The sequence below is a fragment of the Neofelis nebulosa genome, chromosome 9 (assembly GCF_028018385.1).
Source record: "Neofelis nebulosa isolate mNeoNeb1 chromosome 9, mNeoNeb1.pri, whole genome shotgun sequence".
In the NCBI taxonomy this organism is placed as follows: domain Eukaryota; kingdom Metazoa; phylum Chordata; class Mammalia; order Carnivora; family Felidae; genus Neofelis; species Neofelis nebulosa.
In genome coordinates, this window is record NC_080790.1 from 21,405,420 (window position 1) to 21,426,248 (window position 20,829).

Genomic DNA, 20,829 nt, shown 5'->3' on the forward strand with positions numbered 1-20,829 from the left:
ACCCAGAGCAGGGACACGGCTACTCCCCGGTCACAGAAATGGGTTCCGGGCAGCCCTGGGCTGAACCTTGGGCTCCTCTTTCTCGTGCAGTTCACCCTACCGCTCCTGAGCCCCTGCTCAGACGTGGAGGCACAGCTTTCCTGAGCCTAGGTGCGTACCCACACCTCTACTCACTCTCCCGGGATGAGTGTTGGTAAAGGCCAGGGCGAACTCTGGCCAGGGCAGGAAAGTGCTGTCTAAACACACAGTGGGGCCTGCGCGTCTGGCTCGGCTGGCTGTCACCCGGGCCAGGTGGGCCTCTGACACACAGCAGGAATTTTCCATTCGCGCATCCTTTGGCTGGTTGGGATCCAAGGCATTCTTTAGCCTTTTTTCTCCACCCCCCAGGTGTCTCCCCTGCCCTGTGAAGTTGCACTCTGGGGTCCAGAGCATGGGTTCCTAAATTCACAGGGAGGCTTCAGGGACCCCCACCTTCCACCACCCCGGAGCCACGGGTTAGTACTAAAATATAGGATTCTAGAATGTAGGAGCCAGAAAAGAGCTTTTAAAAATTCTCCACCGTGCACTTGAAGCTCAGAGAGAAAGGTGACGTTATGTCCGAATTCACTGCACCAGTGAGTGGTGCCACCACGATCAAACACAGGTTTGTCTAACCCTGACACTATTTTCCAAGGTCACCTAGAGACACCATAAGCCACGGGAGGGAGTCTCAAAGATGAAGCTGTAAGCAGGAGCTGAGCCACCCATGTGGGGAAACTGCCAGATCTCAGGAGAAGACCCCAGAATGGACAACTGAGTTGCCAAGGACACGTGCCTTCCGTCACCCCTTCTCTTGGCCTAGCGACAGCTTCAGTAGCTCCTTCTCAAAGGCAAGGCCAGGGAGGGGTTGCTGTCCCCCCTCGTGGGCCCATGACCCTCTCATCCTGCATCACAGCGGTGGGGAGGTTTCCCGGGTTGGGGTGAACTTGACCCTGTTTCCAGGGCATTCCTTGGGCAGTAATAAGGGCCTTGAGCTGGTGGACACGCGCGAAATGCAGATAGAGAGGCCGGGCCCACATGTTGGAGCTTGATTCTTGTGGGATCTTTGACAAACTGTGCAGGGGGCTGCAGAAGGCTGCCATAGGCAGGAGGTTTGTCCCCAAGGCAGGGTCCCTGGTGGTTAGAGCAATACCTATGCCTGCAGACCAGGTTCACAGCCAAGGGGAAAAAACTGACTTACAAGTTGGATGGCCTTCTGCGGGCTCCTCCCTTGGACCCTGGGAATGTTCCCCAGAGTCATAACGAACACCCCAGAGTGGGGGTCTTCACAAAGCTGGAACTCTGGAACTCTGTTCAGGGAGGTAAATGTGGGGGAGGCGATGGCAGGGAGACCTTTTTGCGCCTGGGGCCATTTGGCTCATGCAACTTTCAAGCCCCAAGAAATTCCTAGAATGACGTCCCCAGTTTCCAGCCCAGCATTTCTCCAAAATAAGTTCTGTGAGATAAAATCAAAGGGTGCTACAGGAAAAAATTTTCCGTGGTCAGTAAGGTTAAACCAATCCTGGTTCCTCAAACATATTACAGATTTCCCACAGATCTCCTGAAGCAGCGGTTCTCAGCCAGGGGCAAATCCATCCCTGGGGAACATTCGGCAATATATTTAGACATTTTGCGTTGTCACGACTGGAGGAGTGCTGGTGGCATCCAGTGAGTAGGGAGCTGGATGCTGCTGGACATCCTGCAGTGCACAGGACGGCCCCACTGCACGGAACCATCTAGTCCAAAACGTCAACAGGGCTGAGATCCAGAAACCCCGGCCTGGAGCTTTGCAAACTCCCAAGGGAAGTGTCCAGGGTCCACAGTGAAGAGAACGGTTGTGATTCTTGGGGGACACTCAGGGTCTGCTCTCCCCTGCCGTATGTGAGGCTCTCCTCTCTGCTGTGAAGCGGCGGCTGCCGCCCAGTACAAAAGCTGAAAGGGGCCAATTCACACTGTTCCAGCCTCTCTTGAGGTAGGGTGCAGGCGCATGACCTCACCCAACCGACAGGATGCATCTCCCCAGGCTTTGAACCCCAAACTCGTGATGCAAAGTGGCGGGAACTATGCAGAAGCCACTCTGGAGAGGACGGCGGCTACCTTCTACCTCCAGAGCCCACACTGGTGACAGTTCTAGAGGCGGCACTCAGTGTTGGTAGAGCTGGTGGCACAAGCTAATGTATCTGTGCCCAGTGGTGGCAGCGTGGGGCCAGTCCTTTGGGCCTTGTTCCTGGCTGCTTTGCCTCTGACCTTGGTTTTCTGGCTCTACAGGAGATTCTGTGAGCTACCCAAGATCCTTAGAATAAACCCCTTTTAAACTTAAGTTAGCAGAATTGGCTTCTGATGCTTGCAAACAAGAACGAACTCTGAGTGATGCTCAGTTCCCCTAAATACATTTGGACACAGGATCCTTTCTTCTGGAGAACATCTCAAGGAGCCTTTGTTCCATGAGCCTACCTTGAGGGATACTGACCAGAATGACAAAGGGGGTTCCTATAACCTCTGCTCCAGCCAGAACCAGACCACCGTCATGATCTACCTCTCCCCAAGGCCACCGAGGATACCCCGCACCTCTCTCCTGGTCCTCGCGGAGTCAGGGCTAGCCCACAGCTGCCCTCCACCCCAGGGCCCAGAATAACCACTGTTGGCTCCGGCCCTAAGAGCAGAACAAAATCGAAGGGTGAAAACGATCGGGCTTGTTGGAAGATGGAAGGAACCGAAACGCGGATGTGAACTCTGTTGCTTGCGCAGGCCGATAATGTTGGCAGGTCAGAGAAACGTTTAGAAAGAAACTTGAGGGAAAAGGAGGAAGCTTTAGGAAAGGCCAGCTCTCTACCCAGAGAAGAGTAAAGCTATTTCAGGGAACTCTGTGCCCCGATTTCATGGAAGGTGTGGAGCCGTGTTTCAGGTGTGTTTAAAGAGAGCAATTTTGGACGCCAGTCATTCGTGTACTCAAAAGTACATGTTGAGCATCAGACGTGCAGGTGCTGGGGAGACAGTGTTGAACCAAACAGACGCACCGACCTGTCTCTGCCTTCCTGGAACTTACGGTGCAGTGGGAGAGACAGACATCCAGTGTTTGAGGTGCAACTGGTCCTTTCGTTGGGATGGTGGTTCATCGTCAGGGAGGAGAGGGGAGCCAGAGGACCATAGCATGAGGGACCTGACCTCTCTGGGGCCAAGGAGGATTTCCCTGGGGAAGGGACCATCAGAAGAGCAGGTGTGTGCCGGGTGGAGACAGGGTGAGCCCCGGTAGAGGTAGGGTTCACGCTGAGATGGAAGGAACACGGTGAGTTTGGGGACCTGACAGAAGCCTCGCAAAGCCCAGAGGCCCAGGGCAAGTGGACCTCAAAGCCAGGCTGGGGAGGTCGGGGGAGAGGATCCCCAAGAGCCCACAGGCCACAGTGAGGTCCAGGTCTTCAACCTGAACGCACAGAGAACCACCGGTGGGTTCAGACTGGAGCCACACGACACAGGCTGAGGAGAACTTAAACTAGAAAAAACGATGTGGCTTCTTCCGTGGGTGAGGTAGATGAGAGGGAACATGGCCCCAGATGTGGAGAGGCATCCAGGTGAACTAAAAAGAGGGAGCAGGAGGGGGAAAGTGGGCTTTGGGAAGCACCTACCTCATGCTGAGTGCCTTCCGTGTGACTTTGGACCTTGCAGCAGAGCTGAAAGAACCATAAAAGTCATCCTGGCCCAGCACAGATCCAGAAGGCATGCCTCTCCGTCCCCTCCCTCCCAGGGTTTGCCTGACCAGGCCTGAAGGCTGTCAGAGAAGTTCTGGAAGACACAGGCAGGGCCCTTGAGAAGTTGGGGGGAGGAGAAAGAGTGGGAAATAAGGGAGCAGGCAACCCACAGTGCTCAAGCAAGCAGCTTCCAGAGGGCAGGCTGGGAAGGAATCTTAGAGAACTGGTTGGTCCAACCACCCCCTTTACAGATGAGGAAACTGAGGTTCAAGGTTCAGTGACAGAGCTGGAAATAAAGCTCAGGTTTTTGGCTCTTTTTCCAATGTTCTTTCTACTGCCCCTGGTGTGTGTGTGTGTGTGTGTGTGTGTGTGTGAGAGAGAGAGAGAGAGAGAGAGAGAGAGAGAGAACATGTGTAAATATGTGGCTAAGACAAGGCCATCCTTCTCTCCAACCATCCACAATCCAGGCTGGCCATGATGTTGGCATGAATTAAGATGCTTATGGAAATGAAAAAAAAATGCTTAAGAAAGAAGTTAATCTCTATATGGGGGTGTCCAGTTTCATAAGGTCAATATCTTGCTTTTTTATAAGTCCTCTTCCTGTTTTTTCAAAGAGGATTTGGTGTTCTGAGTCCCAGCTGGGAGCTTAAGAAAACAGAAGAGTGTTTCTCTGTCTGCTATATTTCTTGCAGCTCTAGGTCTCTCTTGCTGGACCTGGGGACAGGGACGTTGGCTCCTGGCCTTGGTGCAGGCCAGTTCTGTGCCTCAGTTTCCCTCTGTGTACAGAGGCATGGAGCTTTCCCTTCCTGAGTCCCTCTCTCCATTCTTGGGGAGAAAGTTGGTCCAGCCAGAAAGCAAAAAGGCTCAGACACAGGAGCTAAGAAGTGGGACTCAGTTAAAGGAGTTCAGGGGACCTGGTCTACCAGCTGAAGGGAACCACAGGCCACAAGGAAGACTCTAGAGGCGTATGCAGAGGGAGGAGGAAGATGCAAAGACCACAGGGTGTTGTGGGGAACAACCCAGGAGTCCTACATCCACCATTTACTGTCCTGGTGGACTGTGGAGACTTCCTCCCCCCTTGGGAAAATGGATGTGACAGTGCGACCATACGTGCACAGGATACGTGCTCTTACAGCTGAGTTTGGGGGAAAATAGGAGAATTATTTCTGGGGTCATCACTGGCGGGTGGACAGAGGCCTTAGTGTGGCCATTTGTTTTTCCCTAATTTTCAAAAATTTTTTAAATGTTTATTTATTTTTGAGAGAGAGAGATCATGAGCAAGGCAGGGGCAGAGAGAGAGGGAGACACAGAATCCGAAGCAGGTGCCAGGCTCTGAGCTGTCAGCACCGAGCCCGACACGGGGCTCAAACTCACAGACCGCAAGCTCATGACCTGAGCTGAAGTCAGACACTTAACCAACTAAGCCACCCAGGCAGGCGCCCCTTAGTGTGGCCATTTGTATCCCCCAGCCAAGCCCCTGGAGGTCAGCCACCTTTTGGAGTCCCTGCCTACCAGACCCCAAAGCTTCCTAGCCCAAAATTCCCAGAAGAAGACCCCCCTCTGAAGAAGGCTGGGCCCCCCTGCCCCGCCCCACCAGGGCAGCGGGAGGTGAGCTGGAGCCCCACACAGGGCTAACTGGATTCTCAACAATTTGACTACAGTAAAAAAGTAGGTTCCAGTTTCTCCAGATTCCGAAGGTCAACACAACTACCTCCTCTCAAGTCTGGTGCCCTGGCCATTGCCTGGAGGCCCATCACCTTCTGCGCTAGGCAGGAACTCAGCAATGGGGTTCTGACTCAATCAAGATCCAGGCGCTGTCATCATGTTGCATTCCCTTGACCCTTCCCCTCTCTGGGCCTGTTTCCTCACCTCTTAAGTGGCAACTTAGGCCAGCTGAACCCCCCACACCCACCAACCCACTTACACACGCATGTAAGTTCCCTTTGGCGCTTATCTCTAGATTCTAAATCTCCACTGGGTCTCTGCTGAGTGTCTCGCCTGCCTCTAACCAGCTCAGTCTTTCCACGGCCCACCCACCCCAGTCAGACCCAGCAAGCCCCTTCCCTCGGCCAGATCGCCTCAGCCCACTGGGGATTCCTCCCTGGGCTGTGCCTCGGGGTTGATTTTCCCCAGCCCTTATCCAGGAAAGAGGGAACAGAAGGAAGGGAAGGAAGTCCTCTCGGCATGCCAGTCCTGATTTAAGGACCAGTGGTCCAGTATCTCACCCAATCCTTCCAACCCATCTTAAGAAGGTAGGCAGGTTCAGGGTCACCTGAGTGGTTCAGTCTGTTGAGCATCCGACTTCGGCTCAGGTCATGATCTCGCAGTTCGTGAGTTCGAGCCCCACATCGGGCTCACGGCTGTCAGCCTGTCAGTGCAGATCCCACTTCGATTTCGATCCTCTGTCCCCTTCTCTCTGCCCCTCCCTGGCTTGCGCTCTTCCAAAAATAAATAAATATTTTTTAAAAAGAAGGAAGGCTCACAGCCGGGCAGGAGTAAGACCCACCCAGGGATGCCAAGCCCAGAACCTGGCCTTTTTCCTCTGCCTCACAGCAGCCTCCCTAGATCTACTCCATTGAAACAGGGCAGAGTTCTCTGACCAGCAGGTCTATCCTGACTCAATTCATCAAGCCTTTATTAATAGACCAGAAGGTTTGTTTGCCAAGGTATTAAGGGACAGAAAGGGTCCACGAAGCCTATAGGGTAATTCTATTCTGGCCTCTGGGCTGGGGCTCAGTCCCTCCCCCAGGGCAGTGTCAGGCCATCATCAGACACCCCTGTGCCTCTGGCAGCCGTTTTCCCATTTGTCCTTTTGGATCCAACAAGTTACAGCTCATTCCTTTGGCCACATTGTTCCTTAACGACATCATTTTTTCCATCTCCCTGACAGCGTGGTGCCCTTCCGCCTGAGTGCCGCCTCCCAGCTGATCTCCATCTCCCCGTCGTGCTATGGATTCCATGCACCGTCTCTGGACCATCTGAGATCTGCACAGTGCAAAGATCAGGTACCCACCTGTGCCTCCCCGGGATGACCCAACACCAAGACCCGCCCTCAACCAGGTGGTTGAATGGTTCTTCCCCGTCATATCCCTTGGTGCACTGAAAACACTGCCCTTCTCCCAGGCACCCAACTCAAAGCCTCAAAGCCATCCTCCAATTTGTGCACAGTCTAGAGACCCTTCAGAGTCCCTGTCTGGGCCAGGTGCTGAGCACTGTGCTAGGGCTGGGCCATGGGCAGCTTGGCCTCCTCCATCACCTCGGATTGGTCACTGAGTCCCGATTGTTCACGACAGTCCTATCTCCCAGCCCCTTGGCAAGCTGGCCTCCCCCTCAGTTCTGCCCTGTTTCCTACTCAGAGTCAAGCGTCTGTCCCTCTTGGAGCAAACCCGGGTGCTGGGTCCTGGACCTTTCTATGGCCATCCTCTCTGAGCTGCCTATTCATTCACACAGCTAGTATTTTTTTTAATGTTTATTTAGTCTTGAGAGAAAGAGAGAGGCATAGCGTGAGCAGGGGAGGGGCAGAGACAGAGGGAGACACAGAATCCAAGCAGACTCCAGGCTCTGAGCTATCATCACAGAGCCTGACACAGGGCTCGGACCCAGAACTGTGAGAACATGACCTGAGCCAAAGTCAGACACTTAACCAACTGAGCCACCCAGACGCCCCACAGCTAGTATTTTTTTTTTAATGTGTGTTTATTTACTTTCGAGAGAGAGCCAGAGAGGGGCAGAGAGAGAGGGAGAGCAAGAATCTGAAGCAGGCTAGACACTATCAGTGTAGAGCCTGATGCGGGGCTCGAACTCACGAACCATGAGATCATGGCCTGGGCCGAAATCAAGAGTCAGACACTTAACCAACTGAGCTACCCAGGCACCCCAACACAGCTAGTATTTTTTAAGCTCTATGTGACAGGTCCTGTATTGACAGCACCTTCTGTTCTTCCCCTCTACTGCTACCTTGTTCTGCCCTCAATCATTTTCTAGAGAGGCAATGTGGCAGAAAAGTCAAAGCATAGACTTTGGAGTCAAACTGATCTAGGCTTGAATGCTGTATCTGTCGTGCATTTACCTATAAGCACTTAGACAAATTGCTTCACGATGAGCCTCAGTTTCATCATCTGCAAAATGGGAATGCTGCCATTCCAAGGGCTGTGGGGAACACTGAGTGCAGTTGCATATGTACCTGGGAAGATGTGCATTTCTGGCAGAAAGGCAAGAAAGAGCCTGGAGCATTTGGAAGGATCGTGAAGGATACAGGATGGCTGGTGACAAGAGCCCTAAGTGGACCAGAGGGGATGAGGCCAGAGAGGTCGGAAGGGCAGGTTGTGGAGGCCACACCGAGGAATGCAGGCTTGGCTCGGAGGGCCACGACCTCGTGTTGGAATAGCTCTGCCCACACACCTTTCAGGCCCCTCCACTGCCTCCAAGTAGCACTGCAGATTCTCAGGCTGGTGCTCCAGGCTTTCCGACAAGCTCTGGGTCCAGGCTTCCCTCCCACCACTCCTGGAATAACATGGGGGAGAAAGTGGCTTCTTCCTTTTGGCCTCTCTCCTGGAAAATGATTCGTGTGGGGTGCTGAGGAGCAGGGCAATCCAAGCTTTCTTGGTGCCTCCACCCCCCTGCATATCCTACCCCCGTCCTCCTCCCTGCCAGCCTAATCCAGGAGACTCAGCTCTCCTCAACCCCAGCGGCTCAATCAAGGTTGCTTCTTCTCCCCGCAACAAATGCCCAAAGGCTGTGCATGGCCAAGCAAGGCCACTGGATGCCAGTCAGCACGAGGGCTCCTCTTTGAGGACAGACCAAAGCTTTGGTCTAATTACACCAGCTCTCTGAGATCACCAAGGCCAGGGAAAGCTGGAAGTCAGGTGGCCCTCACGGTCTGCTCCCCCAAGGCCATCCTGCTCTCAAAGCTACAATCATGAAAACTGAAACAGAGAGAAGGGCCGGAGAGGGAGAGCTGGGTCCCGGCTGTTAACAAGAACATTCTCATCTTTTTTTTCTTTTTTTTAATTGAGATATAACTGACATATGCCATTGTATTAGTTTAGTGTACAACATAATGACTTAACATCTGGGTATGCTATGAAATGATGACCACAATAAATTTAGTTGGCACCCATCTCCACACATAGTTACAAGTTTTGTTCCTATTACGAGAATTTTGAAGTTCTACTCTGTTAACAACTTTCAAATACACCATACGGCATTGTTAATTGCAGCCACCGTGTTGTATGTTACATCCCAGGAGGCTTTCTCTATCTTATAACTGGAAGTCGGTACCTTTCGACCACATTCACCCATTTTGCCCACACCTCACCCTCTGGCAACCATCACTCTGTTTTCCGAGTTCAGTTTGTTGTTTTTTTGGGTTGTTTTTTCTTTTTTCAGATTTCACATATAAATGAGATCACGGGTGTTTGTCTTTCTCTGACTCACTTAGCTCAGTGCAATGCCCTCAAGTTCCATCCATGCTGTCGCCAATGGCAGGATTTCTTTCTTTTTTATGTCTGAATAATATGCCATTGTGTATATATTTTCTTTATCCACTCATCATCAATGGACACTTAGGTTGTTTCCATGTCTTGGTTTTGTAAACAATACTGCAATGAACATGGGGGTGCAGGTATCTTCTCAAGGTGGTGACTTTATTTCCTTCACATACCCAGAAATGGAATTGCTGGATCATACAGTCGTTCTATTTTTAACGTTTTTGGAGAACCTCCATACAGTCTCCCTAATGGCTGCCTCAACTTAACGTTCCCACCAACAGTGCGTGAGCATTCCTTTTTCTCCTCACCAACACTTGTTATTTCGTGTCTTTTTGGTAATAACCATTCTAACAGGGGTGGGGCACAATAATCTCATTGTGGTTTTGATTTGCCTTTCCCAGGTGATTAGTGATGTTGAGCACTTTTTCATGTACCCATTGGCCATTTATGTCTTCTTTGGGAAAATGTCTATTCAGATACCTGTCCATTTTTAAAATTTTTTAATGTTTATTTTTGAGGCAGACAGACAGACAGAGCATGAACAAGGGAGGGGCAGAGAGAGAGGGAGACACAGAATCCGAAGCTGGCTCCAAGCTCCGAGCTGTCAGCACAGAGCCCCATGCGGGGCTCGAACTCATGAACTACGAGACCATGACCTGAGCCAAAGTCGGACGCTTAAATGGACTGATTCACTCAGGTGCCCCTGTCCATTTTTTAACTGGATCGTTTGGGGGTTTTTTCTACTAAGTTGTATGAGTTCTTTATATATCTTGGATCTGAACCCTTATCAGATAAATGATTTGCAAATATTTTCTCCCATTCCATAGCCTGCCCTTTCATTTTATGGATGATTTCCTTCACTGTGCAGGAGCTTTTTAGTGCATAGTCTCACCTCATAATCAAATTAATTAGTCTTAGTTTTACATTCATCATCTTGGAGTCCCCCAACCACCATGTGAGGGAGGCAATGTGGAGACTGCTCCACCGTTTAAGGAGGAAACCGAGGCTCACAGAGGGGCCATGACTGGCCCAGGTCCCACAGCTGGTCACTGCCTTCTGTTTCCTCCATGAGCCTACTCCTCGGATGAGTTTGGGTCACACACCAGTTGCTTGGTCCCGACCCAGAATTTCAGGGCTGGAAGGGGCTGATGTTTAAACTCTCCTCCACATCCTACCAGTATCCGGAGATCTTTCACAGAGTTCTTCCTCTGGGAAGGGAGCAAGCACAGATAGATGGGGCCCTGCCATGGCCCGGATGTCACCTGTCTCTGTCTTGCTCATCTCATCTCCAGGGACCTCCTCTCTCATTTTCTCCATCTCTAGCATCACCTAACTTCCTTCAAGAATCTGGGACTCAGAAGCCACTGCACTGTGGTTTAAAAAAAAATCATGGCTAGTTTTTCAGAAACACACATTTCATTAAATTTCTAGAGGAGGGCATCCATCACTTTAAAAAATATATCATTTCAGGGGCACCTGAGTGGATCGGTCGGTTGGGCGTCCGACTTCAGCTCAGGTCATGATCTCACAGTTCATGGGTTCGAGCCCCACATCAGGCTCTGTGCTGACGGCTCAGAGCCTGGAGCTTGCTTCGGATTCTGTGTCTCCCTCTCTCTCTGCTCCTCCCCTGCTCACATTCTGTTTCTCTCTCTCTCTCTCTCTCTCTTAAAAATAAATAAACATTAAAAAAAATTTTTTTAAATATATCTTTTCAGTTATTTTTAAAAACATAGTCTGGGGGCGCCTGGGTGGCGCAGTCGGTTAAGCGTCCGACTTCAGCCAGGTCACGATCTTGCGGTCCGTGAGTTCGAGCCCCGCGTCAGGCTCTGGGCTGACGGCTCGGAGCCTGGAGCCTGTTTCCGATTCTGTGTCTCCCTCTCTCTCTGCCCCTCCCCCGTTCATGCTCTGTCTCTCTCTGTCCCAAAAATAAATAAAAAACGTTGAAAAAAAAACAAAACAAAATTTAAAAAAACAAAAACAAAAACATAGTCTGAGTAATTAGACCCTGCAGCATATATTTCCATCCTGGACTAGAATCCAAATATGGACTAGATGGACCACGTTTCTGTTTTGTTTTGTTTTGTTTTGTTTTGTTTTGTTTTGATTAAGCCACTTTGTTGAGATTTGATTGACATACAAAAAGCTATATATATTTAACGTATACAACTTGCTGAGTTCAGAGATAAGTATACATCTGTGAAGCTATCACCGCAATCTATGCCATAAACATAACCATCACCTCGAAAAATTTCCTTCTGCTCTCCTCACTTACTATGATTGTTATTTGTCACAAGAACACTTAACAAAAGATCTTCCCTCCTGGGAAGTTTTTAAGTATACAGTACAATATTGAGATGGACTACAGTTTCAAACTCAGAATGACTCCTTTTCAGGTTATCTTATTCGCTTGACAGACCGGGAAACTGAGGCTCAGGTCAGAGAAGTGCTCTCCCCAGTGAAATTTGGCTCTTTAGTGGAAGTGCCAGATCTCGACCTAGATCTTTGAGTCCTCATTCAAGGCCACCTCCATGTGCTGCAGCCCCACTGTGGCCTGAGATCTGGCAACCTGGGGAAGGGACCAGGGGACCACTTCCTGAGCAGCCCCTAGCCCCAAACCAGCCCGCCTAGACCTGAGCCTCACGCTGCTTTGATGTTCCTACTCACACACATGTCTGGCTCAAATGGCTGTCCCTTTGGACTGCTGCAAGGGGCTGATTAGATGTAATTGCTTTGCCTAGAGCGAGCTATCTGCTTAATAGAATCAGCTCCCAGTAATTAGCCTGCCAAAGGCCCATTTCCCTTGCTGGAGTCCTAGGGCTTCCAGGCCCTTACTGCAACCTGTGAGCATCGGGCCTCTGCAGGCACACTTGGGATATAAGTCGGCGGGGCTTTGGTCGGGCTGGGGTGGCTGGGAGAAAGCAGAGGTGTGGAGGCTTAGCAAGGACTCTGGGTGCAGCCTTCCCTGAGGCTAGGGAGTTGCAGCCTCTCAAGGTCGGAGGGGCAAAGTGCCTGGCACAGAGGGACCGCTCCTTACATGTTGACCAGAGTCCGACTGAACCTCAAGGGGCAAGTCGTCCAGCCCCAAACCCAGTACATTCAGCAACCAAGTCGAAAGGCATTTCTTGCAGACCTACTATGTGGCAGGCACTGTACTAGCTCCTTGGATCCTTCTAAAACAACCTCAACCCAAAGGACAAATCCGGCTATTCTTGCATACCTCCACTGCCCAGGAGCTCACTACCTCACGGGCAGCCCATTCCTTCTTCAGAGCCGTAGAGAAAGTTTGACCAGTTTTGAGCTGAAAGGTCTTCCACTGTGGCATCTCCCACCGCTCACTGGTCCCTCCTAGGCTACCCAGAGCAAGGCTAATCCCTCCTCCACGGGACGGCTCACATGTCCCCTGCATCTTTGCCCCAAGCTGAACATCCCAAGTTCTTCTGGTTGTGTCAGGTACATCATGTTGGTGAGGCCCCTCGTTAATTTCAGTAATCATTGATGGGTCTGAACCCTGCTTCTGTGGGTCGATTCCTGTCTCCCAGCATGGCCAGGAGCCCAGCAACAGGCACCACAGGGGGCAGGAGTCCTCTCCCAACAGAAAGAACTACAGCCCCAGCCAGAACAGGACACTACCCAAGGAGTGCCGCGGTGGTGACCCAGCCCCTCCACTGAGGGAAAGACACCCAAAACCTGCTCACTGGAAGTAAAGTCACCTCTCTTGCTCTCCCCCTCCCCCCACCCCGACCTGGACACACACATGCGCACACACACTGCTGTGCACGCTCACGGGCGCCACTCAATACTCACTGGCTGATTAATCATTGCGAGTGCTATTATAATTATTGCGTTTGGTCCTGAGACAAGGCTGCTTCTGCTTGTTTCTCAGAAGCTATAAACCTGCAAAGAAGGATTTCAAGATTTGTGAGGATGTTGACTAGATCTTCAGACTCTCTTTTTTCCTTAGCAGCAACATGTTTGTCGGGAAATACAGGCCATGGCCAGTCCAGAATCTCTGTAGAGGACAGGCTCTCAGGGACTTAATTCTCGCTATGGGAAGGAAGCAAGTCTAGGGACTTACCCTGCAGCCAAAGGCTCGGAGGTCAGGAGAGCGGGGCTTGAGTCCCAGCTCTGGCCCACAGTCTGTGAGGCTTGGAGGTGCTCTCTCCCCGTGCTGGGCCTGTTTCCTTATTGGACTGCATGGTCTAAGGTTTCCTCTAGCTTGAACTATTCTGGAGCCATGGCCAAACACAGAGAGGATGTGAGTGGAGGGGAAAAGAAGGACCGGAAGATGGAAGAAGGGAAGACTAGGACCAAAGCCAAAAGTCTTATACTCACAGCCTCCTCTCACCACACACACACACACACACACACACACACACACACACACACTCACTCACACACAAACACTCCCCGGGCTGGAGAACAGTGGCTGGTTTTCTCCCATACCTCTCTCATCACCTGCTGGCCTGCCCAAGACCCCCAGTATTGGGGGCTTTGCTCACTGCCCCTGACCCAAGTGTGGAAGAGAGGAAGGTGTTAAAGGGAGAAGGGAAAGGAGAGAAGTGGGAAATTAGTAGAAAATAGGGAGGCATACAAATGGCAAAAACAAAAGTGAATCAGGAGCGCACCGGGTGGTTCAGTTGGTTATGTGTCCAACTCTTGATTTCGGCTCAGGTCATGATCTCACGGTCCAGGAGTTCAAGCCCCACATAGGGCTCCAAGCTGACAACACAGAGCCTGCTCGGGATTCTTTCTCTCCCCTCCCCAACCCCCACTAAAGCTCATGCTCTCTCTCGCTCTCTCTCTCTCTCTCTAAATGAATAAATAAACTGTAAAATTTTTTTTTAAAAAAGGGAAGTGAGGGCCAAGTAGGCAAACCTGTGCATTGCTGGGGAGAGTAAACACCAAGACAGATGCACTGAGGACAGCCTGGCCGTGTTTAGGGACACTTGTGGGTACGCGTCCCAATGCAATTTCTCCACAGGTCCTCAAGGACACACATGCCAGGAGGCTCATCTCAGTGGGGTATCCAGGACCAGAGATGGAGACCAACAAGGAAGCCCTCTCTAGAGGGAAGGGATTCGCCAAACGTGGAGACTGTAGACTTTGGAGCAGGTTTTCTGTGAATGAACAACGAAGCAAGCCTGACCCCCCAGAGCCACTCCGGGAAGACCAGTTGGTTCCCACTCTCACTAATAGGACAGGCAAGTCTGTACGCAGAGCTGCTCACCCAGCTCATCTGGGGCAGGACTAAGACAGAGCCAGGTGTCCACCCCCTAGCACAGCGCTCTCTCCCCAACGGCTCCCACAGCCTCTCCTTTGTGAACAGCTGCCTTTTGTGTTTGGTTTGGGCTTGAGATGTTAAATAAATAGTGTCTCTTGACAAATGCAAGCCGGCTGCACTGGGACTGGTTACGCTCTGTAAATCCAGACTAATCCTCTGTGTCTCTCCCTCAGGGATACACCAAGAAACACCTCAGTCGTACCCGAAGCGCCCTGAATCCGATCAACCGGCCCCCGGCCATCAGAGGCCACGATTCCTGGTGCCGCCCTCCACCAACCGTGTCCCTGTCTGTGCTGCAGCTCCTGGGCCCACCAGGCCCCTCCCCGTTCTCAGGCCTCCATCTAGCTGGATCTCGAGATGGTTCTGGATACTCCTTCCTACAGCAAACCAGGGACCCTATCCCAAGGCCTTATCCCTGCTCTGCAGGAGCCTATGGTCTGGTCTAGACAAGACAGACCAGAATATCATGAGAGGCTCCGTTCCAGCTAGTAATGAATAGGGTCAGGATTTGAACCTGAGCTTGTCTGAGTCAGGGTCGGCTTTTTTACTCCCTACCTCACCCCTTTCCCCCATCCTCCAGCCAAACTGGCCAAGGATGGGGGCCTGGTTCTGGAAAACAATGGACAGAGAGGGCCCGGGCCCCTCATCCCTCACACCACATTCTTGGCCATTGTAGGATGAGCAGTTGTTAATCATAGGGCCAAGTCTGTCATTAACATCACAAAATGTCAGAGGGAGGGGACTCTTTGAGATAAGCAACTCTTTTATTCTACAGAAAAGGAAACTGGGGCACAGAGAGGCATGTGAGTCTCTCAAGTCCACCAGCTAGTTGGTAGTTGGTTGTAGCTGGGACCAAACTCCAGGTGTCTGGACTCCACTTCAGTGCCCTCTCCACATGCTTCCTTGGGCCTTAGGACACTCACATGGGTCTTGCCTTCTCTCCTTAAGCCAGGTAGGGCTTGCTCCAACTTTAGAAGTGTCTGTTGGCAAAGAGTCACAGAAGCAAATTGCGTGGATTTTTCTCCCTCCAGACTCTGCTGTCCGTGCTCCTGTCCCCACTGACACCGATCTCTAACCCCGCAGGTGTAGGAGGCTTTAAGGACTTCACCGTGTACTGAATACACGACCAACATAAGAGCAACTCTGATGTGCAAAGCACCGAGCTCCCCACTGCGGCGAGGCGTGGCACAAGAAGGGACTCCACCCTGGAGAAGATAATGAGCCAGTGGGGAAGACAGATATTAAAGAACTGATCGATCTACTAGGTAAGAGGAACGTCTGCTGAATCGAAGCTTCGACAACGTGCTATGGCAGCACAAAGGTGCTGGGGGTTCTGACTGGAGGTAACTGGGGAGTGCTTCACAGACAGAGTGGCCCTTGAGTTGGGTCTTGAAGCCTGAACAGGAGTTCAATAGATAAAAAATGGAGGAGTCGAGGAAGTACCAACATCCCAGCTTATGGGAGCCACATGAGTCAGAAGTAAAGCATGAAAGTACTTAGATGTGTCTAGAGCTTAGAGAGGAATGGTGTGGAAGATGAAGCTGGAAAATAATATGTGTATAATGTTGAATGCATAATAATACACAGCAACGAATGATAGTTAAATTCTGTACCATTTATCCTACCTCTGATTGCGCCCTTTTCCTCACAAACTAAAGTCCTAAAAGCAGTGACTAAATCTTTTCACCTGATTCTTGGAATAACTAGCGAAGCAGAAGCGGGCCAGGAAGGTCATGGGATGTTATAAATGAAGGGAGCAGAGACATGTCCTGGTCCAAACCACTCCATTTATGGACATGCAAACCAAGGCCCAGGGAAAAAGAGTGACTGGCCCTGAGTCCCATGGGAAGCAGGTAGAAGAGACGGGACCCCAGCCCAGGCCCCCCAACTCTCTGCCCCATGTTCTCTACGCTGCAGCAGATTCCAGAAAATAATCACACATGAGGCTGACCAGTATAATGATTGGAGGGATGTAAAATATCTCTTTCTAACCAGCCCAAGGCTTCCTCCACTGGAGTCACCAATGGAGTGGGAAAAAATAGAGCATGGAGAAGCCATCACTGAGCAGATTTTGCCATTTATAAAAGACAGGATTGATAGAGGTGCTTTCTGACACTTGGCCCTGGGCAGAAGGTGAGGCAGCCCCATCAGGGGTGGGGACGTACAGGCAGGTCACAGGAGTCCTGGACAGAGGGAGAGGTATAGGCTTCTAGATCTTTGGCCCTATCCCACCTAGGTCAAGGGTGAGCTGATGGAACTCCTGTCTGCAGGACCCAGGGCCTTCTCAGAAATCTAGACCGGCACCAGCATCGCTCCCCACCAACCAGTCTCCCCTCCTGAAGAGTAGAAAGGGAAAAGGGGCAGGGGAGTGAGAACCGAGCTGCCCTCCTGGGCTCCAGGCACGCCGTGGATGTGTTGTGTTCCCCTGGCAGCAGGTGTTCTGATCCCATATATATGGGAGCTACAGGAGAGACCCCAGCCACGGGACATAAGTCTTGGCCCCCTTTCACTCCCTGTGTGACCCTGAGCAACCCCCTTCCTATTCTCTGGGCCTCGGTTTCCTCATCTGTAACATGAGAGGATCAGGTTAGCTGATCTTTAAAGGTCCTTCCCGTTCTGAAGTGCTATGAGAACAAGCTTCATCATAATTAATAATAAATGCCCTGCCCCTAAAGAGAGCTTTTTCCCTTTTCCAAAGCTCTTTCACTCATAATATCACCGTTCATCTGCCTAGCAGCCTGGCCTGGCAGCCAGAAGCAAGCAGACCCTGGACACACAGTCTTTCACACTGAAAACCGGGCCTCTTGAGCCTTGCTCATCTAGACTGGCTTTGGGGGAGTTGGCTTCTGGGGTAGTGTGGCCAGGAGGATGGAACCTAACTTGCACCCTCACCCATAGGAAGCCAGGAGAAGCAGCTCTTGTCTTCTAGGGAGCCAGAAGATGCCAAGGGGGAAGGCCTGAAGTGGGCTGAGTAAACGACCAAGGGTATGGGCCCAGGAAGTTTGTGTCAGATCAATGACTCTGGTATGATTACCTATCCCATTTACAGGTGAAAAAAACCTGAGGGTCCAGGAGTCATTATGGAGAAGAGAATGGGTTTGGAAGGCAGACTGAAGTCCCTTCCTGCCGAACAACCTCGGACAATTCTCTGCACTGCCTTTTGCCTCAGTTTCTCTATCTATAAAATGGACATAACCATACCCACCTTTCAGGATGGTGGTAAGACTAGAGATAATACATGTAACATGCCTAGCCTGACACACAGCAGATGCTTGATACATACTCTTTGGATGAATGGTTGAAAGAAGCAGTGGGTTGGTGGTCTCCCTCAGAGAAGCATTAAAAGGCTCAACACTGACAGGTCAGGCCCGGATGTGGGCAGATGGCACTCCTGCTTCTGGATGGCTGCCTCCTCAACCTACCCCCAGTCAGGGGCCTGGGGCCTCTTCCATCCTGTCTCTCCTCGTGGCCCGTGCCAGGGTCCCGTGAAAGACTCTCTGACCCTCCTTGGCAATGGGATTTGCATTCCGATCATTCTGCTCACTCAGCCCATCCAAGTCTGGAGTTGTTTGAAGCTAAGTAAGGCCTGCGGGATCATCTGCCACGGCACCTCATCGAGGAGATAAGGAAGTGAGACTCTGAGAGGGGCAGTGACGCCTCATCTGAGGTCCCACAGCCTGCGCCTCCTCACCACCACTGCCACCATGTTGACAGAAGAAGAAACTGAGGCATAGGGAGGCCTCCTGGTCTTCAGCAAGCCTGGTCTGGGCGCTGGCTGCCCTATTCTGTTCGGGTGGGACGCCTGATGTTGATGTCCAGTGCTCTCTCTGGCAGCCCATCCCAAGCCCAGGCTGGCCCACTGGTGCAGGACAGGGGCTATGGATGTCTGGACAGCCGGATAACCGCGGGGGGAGCAGAGGAGGAGAGCCTGGGATTGAGTGCTACCGGCCTAGCCTCCCAGCCTGTGCTTTCTCAGCCAGTTCCAGGAGCCATGCTGACCTGGGAAGGGTCACATTTCATGAGAGCAGGGCTTTCCCTTGGGTGTTGGCCCACCGTGCCCAGGTCCACAGCTGCGCCCTGCTGTTTCTAAGACAGCGGTGGCCCGGCGCAGGGTGGGGGGTGTGGCCTGGGCGGAGGGAAGCTTGGCTGAGTCCCAGTGCTGGCACTAATTCACGGTGTGCCCTTGCTTGTCACTCGACCTCTCTGCGCCTCAGTTTCCTCACCGACATAATAAAGGGCAGGACAGCGAGGCCCAAGGTCCCTTCCAGTTAAAGCATGCTGTGATTTCGGTGGAGGCTGGGGGTGGGGGTCGCTCTGCCCGTTCCTTTTCCCTTCCTTGCTCTTCTTTTTCCGTCATCAATTTATCTCCAGCTACCCAGGTCTCCCTGTCTCTGTCGCTCTTTCTGTTTCCATCTTTCGCTCTCTGCCTCTCTCGCTCTGTATTTTTCTGCCTACCGCTTCTTTTACTGTGTCTGTGAGTCTACCTCTGGTTTTATCTCCCTATCTGTCACACCCCCCTCTGCCTCTTTTTCCTCTCTTTCTCTGTAGTTAGAGGCGTTTCTCTCTGTGCCTAGTTATCTCTTTCCCTGGGTCTCTCTCCCTCGGTCCTGCCCGGTCTCTCCGCGGCTCTCCCGTTCGCTCCCCCACCCCTCCCCCTCCGCCAGCCCCCCTCCTCCCTCCCTCGGCGCGTCTCCCCAGTCCTTATTTGGCTGGGCGGGAGGGCTGGCGGGAGGAGGCGGCCTGCGGGCGGGGGGCGGGGGGCGGGAGCGGGGCCGGGCGGAGGAGGGCGGTGGGTGGTGCTGAAGGGACAGCTCCGCGGCGGCAGCGGCGGCGGCGTTGGCGGCGGCGGCCCCGGGGCGCGGAGCGGGTGCCCGGAGCGGGGAGAGGCGAGCGCAGCCATGCCCCAGGCCGCCTCCGGGGCAGCAGCAGCGGCGGCCGGGGCCGGGGCGCGGGCCGGGGGCGCTGGGGGGCCGGCGGCGGCTCGGGCGGGACGATGAAGCGGCAGAACGTGCGCACGCTGGCGCTCATCGTGTGCACCTTCACCTACCTGCTGGTGGGCGCCGCGGTCTTCGACGCGCTCGAGTCGGAGCCCGAGATGATCGAGCGGCAGCGGCTGGAGCTGCGGCAGCAGGAGCTGCGGGCGCGCTACAACCTCAGCCAGGGTGGCTACGAGGAGCTCGAGCGCGTCGTGCTGCGCCTCAAGCCGCACAAGGCCGGCGTGCAGTGGCGCTTCGCCGGCTCCTTCTACTTCGCCATCACCGTCATCACCACCATCGGTAACTACTCGCCGACGGGGGGCGGGGACCCGGGGGCTGGGCGCCGTGTCCCGGGGTAGTCCCGAGCCGGCCAGGGCTGGGGGGATCCCCCGGAGAGGGTCTAGGCGCCGAACCCCGCGCTGCCAGAAACCCGAGTTCAGCCTGGCTTGTCTGCTCCGCGGGGACAGGACTCGGGGGAGGCGTCGATTCCTGGCTCCGGACCTGACTCTCTGGCCGGGCCAGCCCTAACTTGTCCCTGCCAGGCTGCGCGAGGGCCTCAAGGGACTCTGAAGTGTGTGAGAGGGGCAGGAACGACCGGCGGAGGCTGGGGAGGAGGGGTGTGGCCGGGCCAGGCCCTGGAGCAGAGAGCTGAGTGTAGAGCGGCGGGGAGCGCGCGACTCCTCCGTGTCCCTGGCAGATGGGCTTCCGCACCTTGGCGTGTCTACACAGGCTAGGGCTCCAGGGAGACGTGTGGATGCAGGTACTCCGGCACTCCGCGGCACTCCCGCCTACTCCCGGTGCCTGAAACAACCCGTAACTGCTTCAGTGAGTGCCGCTTGGAGGGTGTGTGTGTGTGTGTGTGTGTGTGTGTCTGTGTGTGTGTGTGTGTGTGTGTGCACGTGTGTGTGTGTGTGTGTGTGTGTCCAGATCCCAGAGTTTGGGCAAAGCCAGCCAGTGCGTTTAATTTTCTTAGGGCAGCAAATCTGATGCTGGAAGCCAGATCCAGCTGTCTGCCTTCTCTGCTGTCCCAGGAAAACAGTCACCTCGTAGGAATGGCCTCAGTTCTCTTCTCCAAACAGCGGTGCAGCAGGCCACACACACACACACACACACACACACACCCAGACTCTCTCACAACATAGACACGGGCACATGTACACACAGGTGCACACACAAGCACACACAGGACATACACAGGCACACGTACACACAAAGCACACAAATGGATACCCAGGAAAGGGATCTCCAGAGAGGCCCTTGACGTGCTATTCAAAAGTGTCCAGATAGGAGTAAACACCTTACTCGCTCCCCAGGACTCTGTGATTCCAGCTCAGCTCCATCACTTTTCCCACTACATGACCTTGGGCAAGTCCCTTCTC

General features: G+C 52.9%; 2 protein-coding genes across 3 annotated transcripts in view; one reads left to right on the top strand and one right to left on the bottom strand.

The window, feature by feature from the left end:
• Positions 1-20,829, bottom strand: part of CIB4 (calcium and integrin binding family member 4) — a 143,194-nt gene that overhangs the window by 80,489 nt on the left and 41,876 nt on the right. Inside the window, exons 1-2 of one of the 2 annotated variants that reach the window (XM_058682797.1) lie at positions 19,522-19,624; positions 15,398-15,679 (exon numbers count right to left, since the gene is read on the bottom strand). The exons of the other annotated variant lie outside the window; for it this stretch is intronic. Of the exons in view, the coding sequence (XP_058538780.1) occupies positions 15,398-15,607 (210 nt within the window). The 5' untranslated portion in view covers positions 15,608-15,679; positions 19,522-19,624. Of the gene's footprint in view, positions 1-15,397; positions 15,680-19,521; positions 19,625-20,829 lie in introns of those variants that run through there. 2 annotated transcript variants of the gene reach the window in all.
• Positions 19,268-20,829, top strand: part of KCNK3 (potassium two pore domain channel subfamily K member 3) — a 35,484-nt gene continuing 33,922 nt past the window's right edge. Inside the window, exon 1 of the mRNA XM_058682789.1 lies at positions 19,268-19,750. Coding sequence (XP_058538772.1) covers positions 19,468-19,750 — 283 coding nt within the window. The 5' untranslated portion in view covers positions 19,268-19,467. The remainder of the gene's footprint in view (positions 19,751-20,829) is intronic.